Source organism: Malania oleifera, chromosome 10 (genome assembly GCF_029873635.1).
Source record: "Malania oleifera isolate guangnan ecotype guangnan chromosome 10, ASM2987363v1, whole genome shotgun sequence".
Lineage (NCBI taxonomy): Eukaryota > Viridiplantae > Streptophyta > Magnoliopsida > Santalales > Ximeniaceae > Malania > Malania oleifera.
In genome coordinates, this window is record NC_080426.1 from 9420117 (window position 1) to 9444189 (window position 24073).

At 36.6% G+C, this 24073-nt stretch overlaps 1 protein-coding gene across 1 annotated transcript; it reads right to left on the reverse strand.

The window, feature by feature from the left end:
* Positions 1–3671: 3671 nt before the first annotated feature.
* On the reverse strand, positions 3672–23003 carry LOC131165759 (glucan endo-1,3-beta-glucosidase-like). Its single transcript, XM_058123801.1, has 5 exons — positions 22655–23003; positions 22416–22505; positions 5676–10576; positions 4738–5026; positions 3672–4043 (listed from the first exon to the last, which is right to left on the reverse strand). The coding sequence occupies exons 3-5, from the start codon at positions 6720–6722 to the stop codon at positions 4015–4017; spliced, it is 1365 nt and encodes a 454-aa protein (XP_057979784.1). The 5' UTR covers positions 6723–10576; positions 22416–22505; positions 22655–23003; the 3' UTR covers positions 3672–4014.
* Between the last annotated feature and the right edge of the window lie 1070 nt (positions 23004–24073).

Below are 24073 nucleotides of genomic sequence, written 5' to 3' on the forward strand. Positions count from 1 at the left end.
ATGCTAGTTTAGTTCAGTTCAGGGCTCGGCACCGTAGCTATATGTGTAGATCAGATATCTACTTCAGATTAGTGCTAACCATCCCACGAGGAGATGGGAGATGGATAGTCGATGTGACTTTCAGTAGAGTATGGACGTCCACCTGGTAGTCCGGACCAGGGTGTGGTGGGCCCATTGTACTTACAAACATATTTGATTCAACAGTGGTCGGCCAGCCATTGTCGGGTCCCGCCTTCGAACTGCACAACCCGTCATGGGGGGTAATACATGACACCAGCTAGCTATTCGTCCTGGGTATATTTTTAGTATTTCGAGTTATAATAGATGTTTATGTATGTTATGATTTATTAACGAACATGAAAGTACATGATTATCTAGTATGATATTATGATTATTTCCAGAGTTATGAAATGTACTGTATATGTATAAGCACTTTAAATATTCATGTTGCCACACAGCTGTATTTAGTTTATTTTCCCTTACTGAGAAGTGTCTCACCCCCAACATTAATATATTTTTCAGGAAACCCAGAGAAACCAGCCGGTCAAGGCCGCCGTTGAGTAAGAGGAGCTTCCCTACTAGAAGGGTAAGCTTTGTACTAGGATCAGTAGATTTTTGTTGTATGATCCTAGGGTCATTTTGATATTTGATGGTTGTATATAAGTATAGTATTTGGAGATGTAGTAAACTCTGGTGTTATGCTTATGATGTTAAGTTTTATGGATGAATGATTTAAATTTTATATTACTACTGCTTAGGTTTCCGCTGTGATTGTCAGGTATCCCCGCTACCCACGGGTTCGGGTTGATCATTTTATCTATTATGTGACATTTTATATTTAAAAATTGAGGGATGTTACAATAGTAAGGACTTTTTCAGAGTTAAGGTAAGGGATATATGCTATGTTAGGAAGTTTCAAATTACTATACACTCTATTTATTTATGAAAATTATGTATTACGGTATGGTGTGGCTTGAGAATACATATGTAGTACGGGAATTTGTTTTATGAATTGTAGTTTCATGATTTTATATATTTCATTATTATGACTATGTGAATTACAGTACCACGATTTTTCGGATTTTAATACCATGATTATACGAATTACGGATACAGTATTATAATTAAGTAGTTCCAGTATTATGATTTACAAAGTTTAAAGCAATGTCATGTTTTATATTACCATAACATACAGAGTATACAGATAGAGCATATACAGAATATACAAACAGTTATACAGAGATAACATCTAGATGCTACCGTTGTAGAATTTACAGAACAGAGAGATAACATTATGGTAATTTTGAAAACATGATGAAAACAGTGAAAGAGTATATATGAATATGTATATAATATCAGACCTTATTGGACCATACAGTTTACATAGTACGGTACCGTAGTTACATACAATTTACAGTTATAGAGTGCAACTGCCTATTCAGATAATAGGCTGTACGTTGATCATATTGTGCCCTTGACGTGGACAGGCTCCCCATCCAGATATGGGTTAAGGTGGGTAGATTAGACCGAGGGAGTATAGTGATTTACCTGGTCGGCCAGCTAGTGTAGATCCCGCCTATAGGCCTCACAACCCTGTCATGAGGGGTTAAATCATGACATACAGATATCCATAGGAGAAAGTTTACAGTTATTATTATGTATATAATGATTTTACAGAGATAGGGAAATTACCTATGTATGTTATAAGTATTTCTAAATAATAACTTAAATACAAATGTGTTAAATGACATGGAAATGGGGATGGATATTATGATTTGTACTGTAATTATAGATTCAAATAAACTTGATTATATGGAAACAGATTTTTATGATATGATAACTCAATTGCCACACACTAATAATAGCATATATCATCTTACTGAGTTTTGGCTCATCCCAGTGTTGAAATATTTTTCAGGTGATCCAGGTAGGCGAGCAGACCAGACTCGCAAGTAGAGGGGCGTCTGTAGTGCCCTGACAGCAAAGTGAGTACAGTGGAAGATTTTGTATACCCTAGCTAGTTGAGGGTATTTGGGAAAAACAGTGATATGTATATATATAATTTGGGAAACATGGTAGTACTCTGGTATTGGTTTTTGGACTGTGTATATATTTTCATATGGTTATGTCTATGTGATTATGCTTCTCGCTGCTTAGGTTATTGATGTAGTATTAGAGTATGTTAATTATTACAGTATTATTAAAAAAAAAATTCTATTAATTAAGCAGGTCGTTACATCTAATGTATCCGAACAGATGGGTGCTACTTGTATGGGCAGGGTAATTACCCCTATCCTTTGGTAATCTTGTGAGTAAAATACCTTACATGTATTTGAATAGGATCAAAAAATTATTTTAGAAAATATGTTAATGATTTGCAAATGATGAATAATATGTTATATACAAACTCATGTTAACCACACGATATTTTAATATATTGTTTCTTCCTTTACCGAGATGTGTCTCACCCGAATATGAACTAATTTTTTTCAAGACCTCCACAAGATCGAGCTTAGAAAGCTCGAGTTGTTATAGCACTTTTAAGGAAAATGGTATAATTTTGATAATATTTTGGGATGTAAATATTTTATATTTTATGTTTTAAGTCTTCTGATAAATGGATGGTTGTGAAACATACTGATGTTTGTGAATACTGGAAGTGTAGATTATGTTTTGGACATATGTATATATGTGAATATAAGTGCAAGCATGGTTTATTATGGTGTGTAAATAGATTTAGGAAATTCTGGTATTATATTTGTAGGAAGATTATAATTATGTTTTCCGTTGCATAAATGATATTAGAATGTGGATCATCAGGTAAATGAATAGATTAGTAGCACTCCAGGCCCACGTAGAGGGTCGGGGCGTTACAATATGCGCATGTGTACTACACTTAAAGTGAATAATTAAAATGCATATGCAATATCTATGTACATTTATATAATTTAATAATTCAAATAATTACATATTTAAATGGATATCCTTGATACAAGCCTCGTTCAAATCGTCTAATAGGAAAGTGAAATATAAATATGCATTAGTACAAGTATTCACATTGTGTGAGTATGAAAATGGCCTGGACACGAGCTTGTGCAAGCATAAATAATTTTTTAAAATGATTTTTCATATTTTTGTTATTAAAAATGCAAAACAAAATTAGGTGTATCCAAATATTTATGAAAATGCATATTATGTATTATATTATGCATATTATGTGTGTGTGTGTGTGTATATATATATATTCAAAATTCTTGAAAAATGTAAATCAACGTGGTGGGAAAGAAGTGGGAGTTAGATAATCAATCAGATTAAATTTCCACGTGGCTTGTAAATTGAAATTTGTTTAAAATGATTATCAAAAGATAATAATGTTTAATATTTTCTTTCTTAAAATAATAAATGATGCTTTAATACATATCTCAATCAATCACTTAAAATATATATACATATATATATAATCTTACCAGGCATCTTGTGGTTAAACTTTGATAGATCAAATTAAGATTGGAATATGGTTTATTATTTTTCTTCTTGGTAACTGTTTTTTTTTTTCAATAAAGCAAACACAAATTAAGAAAGATGTTAATAATTTTATGAGCATATTTGAAAGAATTTTATACTGAAACAAATATCTAATTATTGAAAATAGAATTAACGAGAACATCTAATTTATGACAAGAATCAATTAATGGTCAATTAGTTAACCAATAAAATCACAGCACGTTGTACATGGTCTAAAATAGCAGCCACAATAACACTGTCATGGAAATATTTCTTTGTTTTTTTCCCAGAGCCACAAAGTGCATTTACCGTGAGCGGGTGGCGCGTTATAAAAAATACACTTAACGCAGTAAATTAACAGAGCAGTAAATTAGTAATGGGAGAATTGGAAAATCTCCCATTCTCTTTTTTCAGTATTTTTTTTTTTTTTTTTTTTAAAAGAAAGGGTTAAGAGCTTGAAATGGGCACTGCCACTCTCTAATACGGACGCTGCCATGCAACTTTAACTTCTCAAGCCACGTATTTGCATCCTTGGGTACCTGTAAATGCGCAAAACAATTAATGAATAATTAAAATTATTCTCAGAGTCGATCTCTCAGATTTTTAACATAAATAATTTAACACCGTGTTTGGGAACCCCAAACTCCCTATTCATTCTAAGCCACATCTCATTTATAGATTTTTTTTTTTTTTGACAAGTTCACTTTCATTGAGTTAAACTTTTTAAGCCTTGAATTCCAAATTTGGATCCTATAATTTTTTCCTCAAATTAATTTCGATATGTAGTAATGGACTCCATGAAAGATAAAATTAAAAATTTTAAAAATAAATTAGTAAGAATTTAAATAGAATAGAATATAATTTTATATTGCATCATACTTAAATTTTAAATTACATTTTAGTAAAACTTTATGCATATATTATTTTTTTTTAAAAATTACCAAGCCCAATATCTCAAAACCTTCGACATACAGACCAAACATATACAAATATTTAAATAAGAGTTAATAGTAGTAAGGCTTCATTCGCTCATTAAGAATTTAACAATAATTAAATTAGTTATTAAATTAAAAAAAAATTATATATATATATATATATATATATTTAATGTCGTGCTTCGCCCAGTCTGACTAAATTACCATTAATGGACGTGCCAAATAAAAAATATTGGTTAAATAAAAAGAGTGGGGTGGGAACAAAAGAGAGGAGATCAGGGGAACAATGGAAACTCACTGGGGTCGATGGTGGTGAGGACGGCGGTGTGGGAAAAGTCGCAGTTGTAATCGTGGCGGCCGGAGGTCTGGTAGTAGGAGTTCATGAGGTAGGAAGCATGTGCCCTGACGGAGTTGGGGTTGAAGCACGCACCGCCTGCCTGAACCGGCTTGCAATCCACGTTTTCCAAGCTGCACACGTAGTTTATATTGCTCTGCAACTGAGGGTCGGTGGCCTCAGGCTTCGCCACGCACCATTTCTTCCCTGAGGCCGGTGTCGCCGGCGTCGGACTGAATTTGTGCCCGCCGCCCTGTCGTATACCCACACCCGCAAATTATACTCAGATCCAAATTTTAATTTAAAAAAGAAACGAAGGGAGCAGTGATTTGATTTCATGTGGTAGTCGTGACATTAATAAATTAATACAGGTTACCTGACACTTGCCAGCATCTGCTTGGCAGAACGGAAAGTCATGAAAATTAAAAAAGAAGCGGATGCAAAGCACGGAATTTTTTTTTTCTTAAAAAAGAAAAAAAGCTCATCGCGCCTGTACAAAGGCCTTCCATAATTGCCAGCATGTTAAAAATTATTTTTTTTTTTAAATCAGAACAACTCCAAGCAAATGATTAAGAATTTTTTTCTTAATTTCAAAGTCTTATCGTATTTTTGTAAATATTTACAGAGACAAAGAAAGAAAATAGCTAGTTTAGCTATTAATTAAAAAAATATTATAATCTTAAATCCATGAAAGAAAAAGAATAATCCAAAAATAATGGAGATAAAAAAAAAAAGCAAAAAATAAAAAATAAAACACAATGGGTCTTACGCGTACCATGCAGATGCGGGCTAGCAAACAAAGACTCAAGTCAATTATCACAGCTGCAACCATTCAAATGTGCAGGCTAGATAAAATAATAATAATAATAATAAAAGAATGAAAAATCATAAAACTACCATACCTGTGAACCTCGCATAATGCCAATGTCATAAACCGGAGAGAAGTCCGGTCTAAACAGCCCAAAGTTCCTCTCGGCGGTCGGACCGGGTTTCTGATTCTCATTGAACAACGCGAACAGGTAAGTCTCGAACTTCCGGCCGCGCATCAACGGCGTCCCCTTCCCGGAGGTCACGTGCCACACCAGCCTCCCATTATACGTGGCAGCGAACTGCGGGCTCACTCCGGGCTGGTTGGGCTCCGCCACGGACGGCCACCCCGTCTCACCCACTGCGATCTCCACGTCACCGTACCCCAACGCCTTCATCGCCGAGTAAACGGCGTCCATCATGCCGTCGAACATGTTGGTGTACGTAATCCCGGTGAACCTGTCGTGCACTCCAGGGTTCCTCTTGAACAGCGCGTAGTTGCCCATCTTGGGCGAGTAGCCGAAATACGGGTACGGGTTAACCATGAAGGGCGATTTGGTATCTTTCAGGAACTGGAGCATGGGTCCGAACACAGCCTTGTCGTATCCGCGGCGGAAGCGGCCGAGGCTGGGGGGCTCCGACACCGCGAGGATGCCCATGGAGTGGGGAGTGGTGACGGAGATGTCGGTGATTCCGGCGAGCTTGAGGGCGGCGTGGAGGGTGCGCATGGCGGGTACGAGGTGGCTGATGAGGTTCTTGTCGGCGGTGGCCATGATCTCGTTGCCGACGAGGACGTGGGAGATGCGGGTTTTGGGGTGGAAAGGGGAAATGTTGTTGGCAACCCAGGACTGGGCGATGGAGAGCTTGGCGAGGGCGGGGATGTCGCCGTTGGCGGCAGTGACGGCGACGGAGATGCCGGAGCCGGCGAAGGCGCGGAGGATGTCGGGGTTGGTGTCGAAGAGCTTGATGCGGTCGATGGTGGTCTGGGTCTTGAGGAAGGAGGCGACCTGGGCGGGCGGGGGGAGGTCGTTGCCGAGAGTGCCGTAGTTGACGCCGATGGAGAGGGCGGTGGGGAGGAAGACGGCGGAGATGAGGAGGATCAGGTGGCGTACGGACGGCTGTGGAGCGTTGGTGGTCGCCATTGTTGGGGCCGGGGACGTATGAGAAGGAGAGGAGGGAACGGGGGAGATGGAGTTGCCAGAGGTATTTATAGATAATGTCGGCAGACGCGGAAAGAAAAAGATGCGAAAATTACCAAATTTGTACTGGGTTTGGAGGCTGGCTTCAATGGCTGAGAATCAATGAATGACGTGAGAGAGTTTTAAGGAAGACGATGGAATTACCAATTAGCCATAATTTGACTTGATTTTTCCTAAAAATTGACAATGATGCCAGTTGGACCGGCTCGCTGCAATTTTATTTATTTAATGTTGCTAGTTTATAGTAAATGCACATCTTTTGTACCTATCCTTATAAATGACAACATTCAAAGAATCTATTTTATTTTAATGCCATTAATAGCCCCTAATAAATTTCACAAAATTTTTGAAAATGCAAAATAATATCGGAAGTAATGTATTATACTATACAATAATAATAATAATAATAAATAATGTTGATGACAGTTTAAAAAATCTCGCTAACATTTTATTCTTATATTTTTTTGACTAATTTGCCTTCTCTCTTTTTATCTCTTTACTTTTTAACTAAAAATTATTATTTAATATATTAAAAAAATCTAAAGTAGTCTAATTGTATTTTTTGAACAACCAATAATCTCTTATTAGTAGTAATTAATAATAAATAAAATAAAAAAAATATATATATTACAAATGAGTCTGGATACAACCTATTTAGTTGGTAGGAAAAAAAAAAAATCTATCATGCTTGGACATATGGGCATTTTTTTTTCTCCAATTTTATGGTGACATTTATCTCAAGTACTATTTAAAAGCATTGACTATTAAATTTAAGTTTGGATAAAATTCAAAGTAAATTATTGAAAGCCATCTTCTCTTACTCATCACATGGCTTATGATGGTCACAACCCTTTCTTTTACCATTTACCTTTTAAAAGGCATTGGAGAAATTTACCTATTTTGTTTTATATTTATAATATATCTATTTTATTCTTTGAATAAAATAAAATTTTTAGGTCCAAATCCTGACATATTTAAAATAAAATTTTTGAACGTATACTTATTTAAATTAATTTAATTTTTTTAAAAATAGTATTTTACTTCTAAAAAGATAATAATATTTATCTACAAAATTATATATTTGTACTTTTATATATTTTTTGCTATTAAGAGTTTCCTTTTTTAGATGAAAATTTAGCATATCTAAACAAAACTTTATAAATGTAACTTAATCTGATTTTGGTTGAATTTATTTTCTTTTAACAACACTCTTTTGTATTGCTTTTAATCATAGGGATATTTTCGCCACAAAATATTTTACTCTATTTACACTTTTATTATTATAGTATGGATAGATATGATTTTAGTTTAATTTATTTTTCAATTAAATAAAATTTTTTCTTTAAGTTCAAACATTAAGTTCTAGACATTCCAAATGTGTTATTTAATTTAATTTTTATTGAATTATTTTATATATGTATTATAAAAATTTACTTCTTTTAAGAATATTTGATCTTAATTTAATAAAATAAGAATATTTTTGTTAATAAGATGATTTACACTACTCATATACTTATATAATATAAAAAATTACTTTTTTATAGAAATGTTGGTTTATAGAAATTTACTTTTAAAAATAAGAATACTTTTGTCAATAAATTGATTTACAATTACATCTTTTAGAAAAGTTAGTTAAAAAGATAAAGGTATTTTGTTTACAAAATGATTTTTACTATTCATACTTTTATATATAGTATGTGTGTATATATACATAATATAATTATTTTTTCAAAAAAAATAATTGACATTCTCTTAAAAAAAATACATACCCGACTGACAATTTGATACAACAAAGCATGTTTCAAAATTATAATATTATTTGATATTCTTAAAACTCCAAATCAATTGTTTGAAAGAAAAGAAAAGAAAAATAAGAAGATTTACTTATTTTTTCTCTATTAACAAATAATATTAAAATTAAAAATTTTAAAAAGTAAAGGATTAAACATATAAAAATTAAAATTTAGTTGTCTTTTTGGTTATGTAAGGTCTCGGATTATATAATCAGAAATAGTGAATTTAGCTCTAATTCCATCCTATCAAGGTTCAACATAAAATCACCAATGTAAAAGTTTTAAACTTTAATTATTAAAAATATCACGAAAGACACTTAAAATATATTCATTAATTTATTACATATTTTACTTTCTTCTTCGTAACTCTTATGATAAAATAAGAAAGGAGTAAAATTCATTGTAAAATATATCTAAAAAATTATGAGTTAGTTTTTCAATCCCAATTGCTTTGAGTGTAGAGAATGGGAAATCGTTGGGTATTCGTAATTTTGAGATTTGTTTTCAAGTGAAATCCGGTGAATCACGCGCTGTCGAGTGCACGTGGCGGTATCATTTTTCCCAGTGTGAACACACTGGTTCTCCCTTGGCCACTGTCTCACGACATCTAATGATGATGTGGTTGGCAAAGGTAGGGAATCAAAAAGTGCGTGTTGGGCGAGGGCCCACGCGGTTAACTCCGGGTTATTCCGATAAATCACGCTACCCATCAAAGTCAATTACATCGGACCCAAAATGAACCGGCCATGGCGGCTTGGTTGTCCGGCTTAGCCATCTTGCCCGGAGAAGCGATTCAAGGGAAAAGAGCCATGCACCAAAGTTTTCAGTCTCGGGTACAAATAGAAAGACTTGCAAAGACGCAATTCTCCTTATGTACTAATATTTAAATCTACTAAAATGACGTGAAGTGATTCAACCGAGAATGCCAGTTCTGGGGGAGGATTGGTTTCACCAAGAAGAGCATGTGGGGAGGAGGAAGACACGGAGGAAGGAGTAGCTGGAGTGGCCGAAGCATCTGAAGGTAGGACATAGAGACCGTCCTTAACATGGCGCTGGAGGAGCACCGCCTGGTATGCAAATCCGAAACTCAAAAAATACAGAGTTATCAAAACAAAATTGACGGACAGAAAGTAAATTGCGTGTAATAGAAGGAACATGAAGAAGTTTGCCAAGAAGATATTTGCCAAAGGAGAATGAAGGTGTGCAGAGCCGATGTTCTGGATGGGAAGAGTAGAGCCATCCCCGATGCTCACTTGCTCAGAGCCCTGATAACTGGCAGTGTCCAAAGTAAGATGTGACAAATTAGGTGTGAAATGATGTGTAGCAGCAGTGTCAGGAAACCAAGCACCAGAGGCAATGGAGAGTGAGGCATGACTGTAATGAGCTGAGAAAGCCGGAGGAGCAGACGCCTGGAGAGAGTGGTTGAATCAATGATAGCACGTCATGGCAATGTGACCAGGTTTCTGGCAGACTTGACAAACTGGGCGGTTATCTGGACATTGAGAAAAATAATTCCGAGTGGCCACCGCGATTACCACCACGGCCTCCTCTGCGACCACGATAAGAGGAATTTCGACCACGACCCTGTGAGGGTGATACCGGGGGTCGAACAGAAACAGTATTGGCTGTGAGCTGACGGCCAAAAAGTAAGGATTGAGTATGATGGGCAAGTCGGGATTCATGATTCAAAAGAAAGCTGTAGTCTGTAGACCTGCGAAGGGGTCAATGGCTCTAGTCGAGTAGTTATCAAGGTGACAATGGACTCATGGTCCGTTCCAAGACCCGCAAGAAGATAAATGATGAATTCAGAGGAGGATAGCGGCTGTCCCGCAGCTCCCAGAGTAGATGCAATAGACTTGGCTTTGTGGAGATACTCCGTAATAGACTCAGAACCTTTTTTAAGGGTAGGTAATTGATACTGCGTCTGCAAAATATGGGCGGAGGAGCTGCAAATAAGCTATGAAGTGTAGTCCAAACTTGATGAGAAGTGACACAATCGAGCACCTGAGCCAATACAGTATCAGTGAGAGAAGAGTTAAGAGCAGAAATAATAAGCTGATCCTGTAATGCCCATTTCGTATAATCAAGATTAACAATGCCATCGATCATGGGGGGCGGCATGGGAATCCAACCATCAACATAGCCAAACAGTTGGTGACCTTTGAGAAAAGGCACAATCTGTGCCTTCCAAAGGAGGTAGTTATCAATGGTGAGCTTGAGTGTAACAAAATGGGGGGCGGGGGAGGTGAGTATGGATGTGGTAGGGGATGATGATGAAGAAGGCATGGTGGAGTGGTGGTTTTCGCTGGGGGCATTGGTGGTGGTGGTGGAGGTGCTCACGATGCCATGGCAGCTGGACTAGAGCAGACGTAGGTCTTTGAGAGGCTCTGATACCATGTTGAAGTAAATAAAATAAAAGAAAGCAGAGGAGAATTATATTGAAAGAAATGCCTCAGATAAAATTTCCTTCATTCATATTTTTTATTTCTGTCTTGTTTTTATGCATACACAACTATTACAACCATTACATAATATATATAGCTCAGCGGCCACTCCATAATAATTGGATCATATGACGCCTGGAGGGACAGATCAGCATTTCTTGTTAGATGGAATCAAAGGTGCCATTGAGGAGGTTTTGGTGGAATCTTCTTCTGCAGTAACGATTGCCTTAACAAAGTCTACATTATTGAAATCCATATCAAATAATCCCCTAATATTTGTATGGATTCAATTGCTAACTTGACATTTTAAGATTGGAGAATTTCAACTCCTACATAAAGGACAGCACAGTCACAAGTCTTTCTCCACCAATGATGGGCTATAGCAGCCCAACTAAATCTTTCATATCGGCTCTCACTAATGATGGAAATTCTCTGTTGGTCCTGCTTTGGGATCATTGCTCAAGCAGGCTCTGATTCTCGCCAAAAGTAAGGGACTTGAAATAATTGTGGAAGCTTAATTAATACCTCCCTCGAATTAAACACTTGCTCCTCTCGAACTCTCTGAGACTGCCCAAAGGCAGTCGGAGGATGTAGTCCAAACCTTAACAGAGACTGATCTTCATCACTTTTTCCAGTTACAAGACCATTACCAATTAGATTGATCTGAATTGAGGTTTTGAAGAGTTTCCAAATGCAAGCTGTTATCTCCTGGAAGTTTCCTTTTGCCTTTGCATGCTGGAAAATTTTGAAATGGAAAATTAGGAATGGAGGTGCTCCTGCTTCTTCAATCCTGGTATTAGATTAAATACCCAAATAAGCCTAAGCAGGAGATCATCAATTAAGGGTGGAACAACTTATAACCCAGATACACCCAATTACCAACTGGCACAAGCTGGATGCAGATTCCAGGCCCAGCAGGACCTAGGTGGCTTAATCTGAGATGCCAATGGATGCTGGGTTACTGGTTTTGTTCTTAATCTTGGGTGATAGCAAAAACACTAGAGCTGAACTGTGGCCTACTTTGCAAGGGCTCAGACTGGTTTTGGAATTTGAGGGATAGAAATGTGATTGTGGAAAGCAACTTAGCAATCTCAATTAGCCAAATTAAAGGAGAGGCCCCTCTATGGCATCCAAACCTTGGGCTTATTATAAGGCATAGACAATTTCTTGAGCTTGAATGGCAGCGTAAGCTGCAACACACATTCAAAGAAGGTAACATCTGTACAGATTGGCTTCATTTCTCATGATTTGAGCTACAATGTTGGTTTTTAACTTAAACAATCTTGATTAGCCAAATCAAAGGAGAGGCCCCTCTGGCATCCAAACCTTGAGCTTATTACAAACTGTGGACAGCTTCATGTACTGGAATGGCAGCGTAAGCAGCAACACAAATTCAGAGAAGGTAATATCCTTGTGGACTGGCTTGCTTCTCATGGTTTGGGCTACAACACTGGTTTGCAGTGGTGGGATATCAAACTCCTGGGATGCTTCAGCTACTACAGTTTGATTGTATGAAATACGAATTGTGCCTCTACTCATTGCATTTTCTACCTAGTTTCTTTGTTCTGGGTTTCTTTAACCCCATGAAAAAGAAAAATCTACAGGAAAAGCACATATGGAAAGAAAACAAACATTCTTTTAACCACAAAATCTTTATCTACAAATAAAAGGAACAGAATACTTTTAAAAAAGGAAAAGGCACAGATCTTTTATCGTTAGTATTTAGTATTTGCATTATAGTTTCATATGATGCATCACACAGATTGAAGCCCACAATGATTGTTTAAATCTGTGTCATCTTTTTCTGCCCACCAAGATGATATATGTACGTATTTATGTATGTATTTATGTGTGTGTGTATATATATATATATATATATATGTGCTCCATTGAGTTCTTTTTGCATAAATGTATCTCTAGAAAAGCTTGAATGTACTTCAACAGTGGCTTGCATATTTTGTCCCAAAAGCCAAAAATTAGAAAAATAAATAAATAAATCAGGAAGCTAGGACAATTTACAGGAGCTTCTTTTTTTGCAAGGAGCTAGTTGTTTTATTGAGTAAACTCAGTTATAAGTATTCTATTACCTCACTTGTGTTAATGGGAGAGACTACCTTTATGAAATTTTGTTGGCATTAAAATTAACCTGTTTAATTTGAATCTATGGTGATAATTATTTACAAAGCAATTAGATATTCTTCTTGCAACAAATATTCTTTGTTTCTACTGTATTTTGCTTGCAACTAATTAATTAACCAATTCTTATTTGGGTGTTCTTTCAAGTATTTGAGAAAAATAAAAAAGAAATAGGAGGGGAGCTCAATACAGTGATGAAAGTTTCAAACTGGAAAGCTTAGATGGGAATTTTTAAGTCTCAATAAAAAGGAGGTGAGCTGGTGAGCTCAACACAAATAAAAATTTTGACAAAAATTGATGACTTTTGTCTCAAACAGGATCACTTTATACACATTGTACAACAGTCAAAAAATACTATGTTACTAAGCATATGTTTCGTACACTAGAGTAGAATGGATTGAGAATAGAATACAACAACAACAACAAAAACAAAACCAAGTCTTAGTCCCACTAAGTGTGGTCGGTTATATGAATTCCTTTTCGCCAATTTATGCGATCATAGACCATTTCTTTTGATAAATTCAAGGATATTAAATCCTTACTCACTATCTCCTCCCAAGTTACTTTAGGTCTACCCCTACCCCTTCTACTGCCCCCCACAGTACCTAAGTCACTCTTCCTCACTGGTGCACTATGTGACCTACGTTGCAAGTGTCCATATCATCTAAGTCATCCCTCCCTTATCTTATCTTTTATAAGAGTTACACCTTACTTACCACGAATATGTTCATTTCTTAATTTATCTTTCAATGTTATACCACTCATCCATCTAAGCATTCTCATCTCGGCAATTTTTATTTTTTGGATATTAAGTTTCTTCGTCACCCAACATGCCAATCTATATAGCATAGCTAGTCTTATAGTTGTCCTATAAAACTTCCTTTTCAAATTTTAAGGGTATTCTACGTTCACATAGCACACTTGAAGCACTTCTCCATTTTACGCAACCTGCTTTAACTCTATGCATTACATCATCTTCAATTTCTCCTTCAGCTTGCATAACAGATCCAAGGTATTGAAATCTACAAGTGTTATTTATTTCTTCATCAAGTTTAACTTTGTCTCAAATATTTCTCCTATCATTACTAAAATTACATTTCATATATTCTGTTTTATTTCTACTTATCCTAAAGCCTCTAGATTCCAAAGTTTCTCTCCATAATTCTAACTTGGCCTCTACTCCGTCCCTAATTTCGTCAATTAATACAATACCATCTGCAACAACATACACCATGGAACCTCTTTTTGAATACTCTTAGTCAATTGGTCAATCACTAAAGCAAAAAATAAGGACTCGTGAAAGCTCAAATATTTGGAGAATTTCTGCCTTACCTTAAACACAGGTATAGGTGTGTATTTATAGAGATGTAAAATATATTCTTGTTACAACTAAATCATGGAAAGATAGGAACAGAGGAATACATTTGAATTTAAACATTTGAATTGAAACTGTTTACATATCTAAACAAACATATCAAGAATCCTGGAAAATATTTGAACTGATCTTCGTTTAACTGCATATCAAGAATCCTGGGAAATATTTGAACTGATCTTCGTGTAACTGCTTTGTGAAGAGCCGCTGGTTGTTGCTGTGGATAAGTCTCTAACACGTCCCCTCAAGCTTAACTGTGCAGATGCAATGTTCAGCTTGTCACGAAGAAGAGAGAACCAAGAGGAAGATAGTGGCTTGGTAAAGATATTAGCAATCTGATCTCTGGTAGAAATGAAGCGGATGTCTAATGTACCACGAGCAACCATATCTCGAACAAAATGAAAATCTATCTCAACATGTTTGGTTCGAGCATGAAAAACTGGATTTGAGGATAAATATATGACACCAATATTGTCACACCAAAGAATTGGAGTTGTAGAGGGAAGCATCTCAAGTTCAGTCAGAAGAGAACATAACCATGTGATCTCAGCCGCGGTATTTGCTAATGCTTTATATTCAACTTCGGTGCTTGAGCGGGCTACAGTAGCTTGCTTCTTACAACTCCAAGAAATTAGATTACCCCCAAGAAAAACACATTAGCCACCTGTGGAGCGTCGATCATCCCTACATCCAGCCCAATCCGCATCGGAGTAGGCTTGTAGTGAAAGGGAGTGCGACTTGTGAAATTGGAGACCAAAATCCACGGTGTGCTTGAGGTAGCACAGCAAGCACTTGGTTGACTGCCAATGGAGGATTGTGGGCTTGTGAAGAAACTAAGAGAGCTTGTTAACCGTGAATGCTATATTAGATCTGGTGATGCAGAGATATTGAAGAGCACCAATAGTGCTTCTGTAAAGTGTTGGGTCCCAAAATGCTTCACCTTCATAAGTCAAGAGTGTTGTTGTTGTGGCCATAGGAGTCTGAACCGGTTTTGCTTCTAGCATATATTGGTACGTTTTAGGATATCCATGAATATCGATGTTGAGATAGAATGAAGCCTTTCGAATTTTGAATCATTTCAACACCAAGAAAAAAATGTAGAGGACCCAAATTTTTAACAACAAAGTCATTGTGTAAAGCGGATAGCAAATCATCAATAACTGACCGTTTATTGCTTGTGATGAGAATATCGTCCACATATATAAGCATAAATATTCTGACCATGGAGGATGTATAAACAAACAAGGAAGAATCGGACCGAGTACCTTTAAAACCAAGATCAAGAAGCTTGTTGCTAAGTCTAGCAAACCAAGCCCGGGGGGCTTGTTTGAGACCATACAAAGCTTTTTATAATTTACATACATGGTTTGGGTACTGGGGATAAAGAAAACCAGGGGGCTAAGACATATATACTTCCTCTGATAAATTCCCATGTACGAAGGCATTTTGAATATCGATTTGATGAATAGCCCAACCAGCCGAGATAGCTAAGGAAAGAACAGTACGTACCGTTGTTGTAACGACCCGAATCAAATGGTAGTTAAATAATAAAAAAAAAGGGATATGAAAACCGGAAACAGAAGGAGGCCGTCGACGACATTAAACTTTGGGAGGGAAAACGGAAAAAGGGATTAGCAGGACTTCGTCGACGAATACAGGGGGTTCGTCGACGAAGGCTTAAGAGAATTCGTCGACGAACATAGGGCTTCGTCGACGAGAAAATATCGAGAGGGGTTCTGAGGCAGCCTGAATTTCGTCGACGAGTACAGGATCTCGTCGACGAAATTTGTGAAGGACTCGTCGACGAAGAACGGAGTGTCGACGAAATCCTCTGTTTTATACATACGAAAATCCGGGAATTTCTTTATTTTTAAGAAATCTCTCTCTCCTCTCTCTCTCTCTCTCTCTACGACTCTCTCTCCCTTCTCTCTTCATTTCCGGCCCCACCAGTCGTCGGATTAACGATCCGAAGCTACCACGACGATCCTGGCGGAGTTCTCTACAAGTCTGCTTGAGCGGATCGTCAAGAAAACGAAGTTGGATTCCATTCCAAATCCAGGATAAGGCCTTTTACTCAATTTTTGGATTTGTGACAGTTGAGAGAAGAGTTGTACGCGTTAAAATATTAAAGTTTAATACTAGAAGTTTTCGTTTCCAGGGGTGTTGATTGGAACGTTGGGAATCCTCCCTAAGTTGAGGTAAGGCTTTTAAGCCTAATTTGACTTAGTAATAGTTATAGAAATGTTGTACGTATGAAAATACTGAACTTTAGTTATGGTGAATTTCATTTTCAGAATATTGAGTTGGAAACCCTGCGGGTGCAGGGAAGAGTTTCTTAGGAGCTGTTCAGGAATCAGGTAAGGGGATAAACTAAACTAGTTTCTATTTTTGAGAAAATGTTTATATATATACTTATCATTTGATTTATGGAAAACGTAAATGTTTATATATATGTTGAATATTTGCAAAATACTGTGAAAATGATCGTATGTTGAATATGTGGAAAATCTGTTGTGTGGCATGAGTAAAATGTTGGGAAATACTGTTCTCTAGGAATGTGGATTATATGAATTTTTATGATAGAAAATCGGCGTACGGGCCGAGATTTTTATATATGATTTGTCAGCGTACGGGCTGTGCTATGGTTTGCCGGCGTACGGGCCGTGCTTTGTGATGTGATTTGCCAGCGTACGGGCTATGCTATGGTTTGCCAGCGTACGGGCCGTGCTTTGAGATGTGATTTGCCGGCGTACGGGCCGTGCTATGTGATTACTGTTTGCCAGCATACAGGCTGTGCTATGTATAGCTGGCGCACGGGCCGAACTATGATAAAATGTGTAATACCAGTGTATGGGCCGTTGATTTTCATGATATATATATATATATATGTGAAATGATATGATTGATGTGAAAATAAATGATATGAGATATTTATGTATCACGGTTTCAGTATATGTATATGATATCAGAACTTGGTTGGCTTGATCTAGGCTAGCACTTGCGCGGTACCGTTGTTATGTGTCCATGGTCCTCGTGATCATGATATCTGTGTTAACGTCGCTATACGAAGTGGTGTGAGATTGGATGGTCGATGTGGTTATTTTCAAGAAGTGTACTGTTATCGCCCTTGGTGTACGAACCAGTCTAGGTAGACCCATCGGACCTACAGACTAGACTATTGACTTGGCAATGGTCGGCCAACCATTGTTAGGTCCCGCATTTGGGCAACATAACCCAGTCATGTGGGGGTAATACATGATAGCAGCCAGCTAACCTACCAGGATTGTTTTATGTTATTATTATTATGATATGAGATGAGAAATGTTTATGAGAATGCAGTATGTTCTGCCATGTTTTGATATACTTATGTTTTCCTAGATTTGATAAATAGTACTGATTATGTTATGTATGATATATGTAGAACACGAAATACTCATGTAGTAACACACTAGTATTAGTTTATTTCCCTTACTGAGAAGTGTTTCACCCTTATATTTCATTAACTTTTCAGGAGCCCAAATAGGAGAGTGGGAAAAGCCCCGCTGACATAGTGTGGATTATCAGCCCTTTTTGGAAGGGTAAGTTTTTGATAGGGACAGTTGGGTTTTTGTGGGAATTGTCCATAGATTCCATTTTTGGAATGTAAATACAGAGAGATAGTGATTGTAGTACTCTGGTATGTTGTATTGCACATTATGATGAGATGTATATGATTTTATACTTTCTGCTGCGTAAGCTTCTGCTGTATGTTCTGATGTATCCCTGGTACCCATGGGTCCAGGTAGATTGTGACCTGTTGAGTTGGAATGTGAGATGTGTGATGTTGATTTTTATTTATTAAAAAAAATATATGTGAAAATGAGCAGGTCGTGACAGTTGTAGGCTTGACAACAGGGCTAAATGTTTCAACAAAATCAATATGTGGTTGTTGGTGATAGCCTTTGGCGACAAGACGTGTTTTATAGTGTTCGATAGTACCATCCACATTTCTTTTGATTCGAAACACCCATTTGGAGCCAATTATGTTAGAAGCTGAATCATGAGGAACCAGTGTCCACGTTTGATTATGAAGCAATGCATCAAATTTAACGTTCATTGCTTGATGCCATAGTGGATTTTGATGGCTGTGGTATAACAGGTAGGTTCGGTTGGCTGTTGGGATGATTCGGTAAGGAGAGCTCTTGGGATTGGGTATCGGATCATATCTTCAGGAAGATGTTTAGGTTTTTGGATATTATTTTTGGACCGGGTGATCATTGGGTGTACTGAGGATATTTGGGCATCAGTGGTGGAGGGAGGAGAGTTGTCTGAGTGCAAAGAAGAGGTTGGGTTTTCTGAAATAAAATTGTCGGACTTTTATGAGTTGTCTGAGTGTAGAGAAAAGGTTGAGTCGGTGGCATGAGGTAAGGTTACGGAGAGCTCTAGACTGGGTGTATTTGTTTCGCTTGGGAGGTGGCTGTGGTGAGGAGTGTCTGTATGGTCCATTGAGGGATGACTTTGAGGAGCTGCTGCTGTCGAGACCCTTGTATCCTATAGACTCAGAAGATGACCATGATGGAATTAAGATGGAGGAGAGTGGCACACTATGCTGTTTTTGAAAGGGAAATTAAATTCATCAAATTGCACATCACGGGAGATATAAACACGGAGAGAGGGAACATGGAGACACTTATATCCTTTGTGTAAAGGACTATATCCAAGGAAGACACACGGGAGAGAACGAGGTTCGAATTTGTTTGCATTGTATGGCCGGAGGTTAGGCCAACGGCAACAAGTGCAACCAAATATCTTGAGAAAAGTGTAGTTGGGTGGCGATTTGAAAAGAACCTCATATGGATTACGATTTTGAAGTGTGGGAGTAGGCATTCGATTAATTAAGTAACAGACCATGAGAAAAGCATTGTCCCAAAAATGTTGAGGAACGTTTGCTTGGGATAACAAGGCAAGGCCTGTCTCCACTATGTGGCGATGTTTGCGCTCAATAGCACCATTTTGTTGGTGCATATGAGGGCAAGAAATACGATGAACGATACCTTGATTTTGAAAAATTTTATGAAGCGAGCGATATTCACCGCCCCAATCAGATTGCACAACTTTGATTTTGGTAGTAAAATATCGTTCAACATATGATTGAAATTTGAGAAAAATACGACTAACATCACTTTTTAAAGGAATGAGATAAAACCATGAATATTTGCTAAATGCATAAAAAAAAAAACATTATTTATTGCTAGTGTTTGAACAAATAGGAGCAGGGCCCCATACATCGGTATAGATCAATGCTAAAGGTTCTGTAACTTGAGTTAAAGAAGCGGAAAAGGGCAATTGCCGACTCTTTGAAAGCAAGCAAGCAGAGCATTTTTGAGAGATGGAGGGGCGATGTACTAGGACTTACATTTGACGAAGAATGCAATGAACAATTTGAAACGAAGGATGACCCATACGAGCATGCCATAAGGAGAGAGAGGAGTGTTCACTTGAGAAAGCAAATGGAACACTTTTATTTTTGGTGGTTGAAATTTGATAGAGTCCATGGTTACTCAGGCCTTGGAGCAGCAGCTTCCCCATAACTCGATCCTTCAAAAGAAAATAAGATGGGTGTAACTCAAAAAATGTATTAGTATCTTTGGTGAAGCGCTGCACAAAGAGTAGATTTTTGCCAATATGGGGAACATTTGACACATTATTGAGTTGAATTTCAAGTGAGAGAGTGGAAATTTGAGTGGTTCCAATATGATGAATAGGAAGATCATTACCATTGCCTACACGAATTGTGTCAGATCTTGAGTATTCTTCAGCTTTAATATTCAAATTGGCAAGTTCCAAAGTAAGATGATGTGTAGCACCCAAGTTCGGGTACCAAGTTGCATCAGTCGAATTTTGGGAAGTTGATACATATGCTTGGCCTTGAGAGGAATCCCGCTAGTACGATTCATCATACCTGTAATAATAGTCCAACGCCACATGACCCATTTTGTTGCAAACTTGGCAAACGGGACGAGAGTTGTTGGAAGAGGATGAAGAACTTCAACCACACCCCCTGCCTCGGTTGTTCTGAGATGGTGAGTTCTGATAATTGCCTCGTCCATTGTGGCTTGGAGAGCCGCGACGATTGCCACGACCACCACGATTTGTGGTGTTGCGGGATGTGAAATTGGCATTGGCGACACTTAGATCAAATGTGGCTTGATGCTGCTCCAATCGCTTTTCATGAGCAAGGAGATGACCATAGAGGTCTTCAATGGAAAGAGGTTCAACTCTAGTGGTAACAGATGTGACAAAGGAGTCATAATCCGGTCCAAGGCTTGCAAGAAGAAAAGAAACAAGCTCATAATTGTTTAATGGTTGATCAACAGCAGCAAGGGTATCGGTGAGGTTGGTAAATTGCTGGAAATAATTAGCAATTGAGAGGTTGGCTTTTTTTAGAGTAGCGAGCTGAAAGTGTATATTGGTGATCCGGGCATGAGAGGTGGAGGAAAACATGCGTTCTAGTGCAAGCCATATTTCGCGTGAGGTGGTGCACTTAACTACATGAGATAGAATTTTTTTCGTGAGGAAGGAGGTAAGGACACTCAGGATGAGTTGATCTTGAAGGTGCCAAGAGTGGAAGGCAGGATTTGGAATGATTTGGGTTGAGTTCTCACTTTCGGAAATATGAGTAGGTGGTGCCAGTAGTGAGCCATCAACATAGCCGAATAGTTCTCCAAATATTTGAGCTTTCACTGGACTCAAAGCAGATCCTTGATGTACACCTATGGTGATTGGAAATTCTCTAATTTCTCCATCTATAGTCCTTACACTAGTCATTACTCCATCGTACATATTCTTAATGGCATCGGTATACCTACAACATACGCCTTTTTTTTCTAAAACCCACCATAGAACTTCTTTAGGTATCCTATCATATGCTTTCTCAAGGTCAACTGGTCAATAAATATCATATGCAAGTCCCTCTTCTTTTCCCTAAACTTTTCTATTAATCTTCTTAAAAGATAAATAACTTCGGTGGTAGATCTCCCAGGCATAAAACCAAATTGATTTTCTGAGATCTTCGTTTCTAACCTTAACCTTTGTTCAACTACCCTTTCCCATAGTTTCATCATATGACTTACAAGTTTAATTCCACGATGGTTATTACAATTTTAAATATCTTCTTTATTTTTGTATATAAGTATTAAAGCGTTTTTCCTCCATTCATCTAACATTTTCTTAGTTTTTACAATTGTATTAAATAAATTAGTTAACCATATAATTCCGTTATCATCCAAGCATTTCCAAATTTCAATTGGAATGTTATTTGGTCCCATAACTTTCCCATTTTTCATCTTTTTTTAGTACAGGATTGAGAATAGAATGAAATGAAAAATTATACAGTGAATATGTAACATTAAAAAGATCAATTTTCCATTCCATTCTATACTTGCATGCCAAACAAACTATAAGTTTTCTAAGTGATAGTACCTTGTTTATTCGGAGTTAAGTACAGCTACTGACTTCATTCAAATAGAGGATACAACCACACAATTCTAGGTCATGGCCTTTTGGCGTGGTTCATACAGTGAGTGTTACTAAATGCAAGAGATTAATATGCATTCAAGTGAATATAGTCCTAACATCAATAATTTTTACCTTCTAGAAGGTACTAACATTTTACCTTCTAAAATTTGTTGGATCAATTCAGCGATTCAAGCACTTCTTCAGTGTTGAAATATTAGATTAGTAATGCAAGGCAACTAGAGCAATAAAAGCATATAAAATCAACGCCAAGAAAGGTTCTAATTGTAACAGTTAGTCTTCAGTATACCCACTTTCAAGCATTTTGAAGGGATTTTTATTTGAGGGAGCGAAAGGTTTTGCAATTTAAATCATCAAACAGGAAACACTTGCTCACATTTGTGTCTCAATTTGGTGGAGAAGTCATTCATTCTTTTACGGGTTGCTTGCCCTCAGCCCCATCAACAACCTCTACCGGAGGCAATGCCTGCAATACACAACACTCATTACTCAAAACCATAAAAAATGAAACAAACATTTTATGTGCCACTGATTCATCAAGCTTCTAATGAGTGAGGCATTTAATTAAACACATCATGCGCAACGAAGTGTGTAAGACGCAGCCAAGGAAATTACGAGATTAGGCTTGAAGATGTTGTGGACGACGGTGGCGCCGGCTAGAAGCGAAGCAATAACGACGGCGCAAGACCAGGGCAGCGATGGAGTACCCGTCGGCTGCCTGCCGCCTCCAAATTTCAGATTCATGAATAACCGACCACTGAGCGCTCTTAGAGTTTTCAGCTCACAGATTCGACGAGCTGACAACTGGGCTCTGAGAGAGAGGTGAGTTGTTTCGTTCTTCACGCCTTAACGCTAGACCAGAGTCGCTTTTAGGCACACGCAACTCAAGAGGGAGAGAGGGCACCGGGGCAGGGTTGGAAGTTGGGGGCGTGGGTTGGTGTTGGATTCAAGACGGGTCGGTACTGTTTGGATGTTCAAACAAACGGGTCGGGGCTCCTCTAATGACCCTTGCTTGGGAGCCTGGGAGATTGTTTATTTTTGAAACTCATGCTAGGGAGTAATTTTGAAGCGACTTGAGAGCTGCACTGATTTCAGCGTAAGGGATACTTTTGGAACAACATAATAGAATATTTTTTTGAAAAAAATATTAAATTTGAACTAAAAAAATCCTGTAAGCTATAGGTAATGTTTGATTGTATTTAAAAAAGTAATATTTAAATATTTACTTTTATTATAAAATACTATCTAATTATTTTTAACCATATTTTAAATTACAAATATTAATATTTTAATTAACAACTGTATTAATAATACTTTTAATTATATATAATTAAAATTTAAATATTTTCTATTAAAAATAATATTAGATTATTATTTTAATTAATAATAATCTTGTTATTAATTATATTTATAACATATTATTATCATATTAAATTTTGATAAAAATATAATTATTAATTAACTTTAAAATTTTAATTTATCTAATATTAATTTAAATTAATAAATTATTTTTGTTCAATCGAGAATTGAATTATAATAACTAATATGAATTTTTAAATATGTTTTAAATAAAAATATTTATATTGTTACAATTTAAAATTTAAATGATAATTATATTAATTTTATATTTAAATTTAAATACTTTCTATTAAATAAACTAATTTATTATTTATTAATTAACAATAATCTTGTTATCAATTTATATTTAGGACATATGATAATCACATTAATTTATGTTAAAAATTGTATTAATAACTAAATTGAAGTTTTTAGTTTATTTAATATTAATTTAAATTTATATATGGTTCTTCTTCTTCATTTCAGAATTGAATTATGTTTCGTTAATAATTAATATACTGTAGTACATAATAAAATAATGTATGATCATCTTCTAATATATCTTTTAAATTATAAATAAACCATTAAATTTTCTTATATTTACAAAATTGGCCCCGCATATGAATAAAAGTGTTCAAAAAATTATCTTAGATTACTTATCAAAATTTACTTAAATAGTACTTAAAAAGTGATTCT

Bases quoted from the DNA above. Each gene is read 5' to 3' on its own strand.
- LOC131165759 (XM_058123801.1), bottom strand. From the start codon at position 6,722: ATGGCGACCACCAACGCTCCACAGCCGTCCGTACGCCACCTGATCCTC. The intron at 5,027-5,675 runs GTATGGTAGTTT...GGTATACGACAG, and splicing joins GCATTATGCGAGGTTCACAG to GGCGGCGGGCACAAATTCAG. The intron at 4,044-4,737 runs GTGAGTTTCCAT...GCGCATTTACAG, and splicing joins CCTCACCACCATCGACCCCA to GTACCCAAGGATGCAAATAC.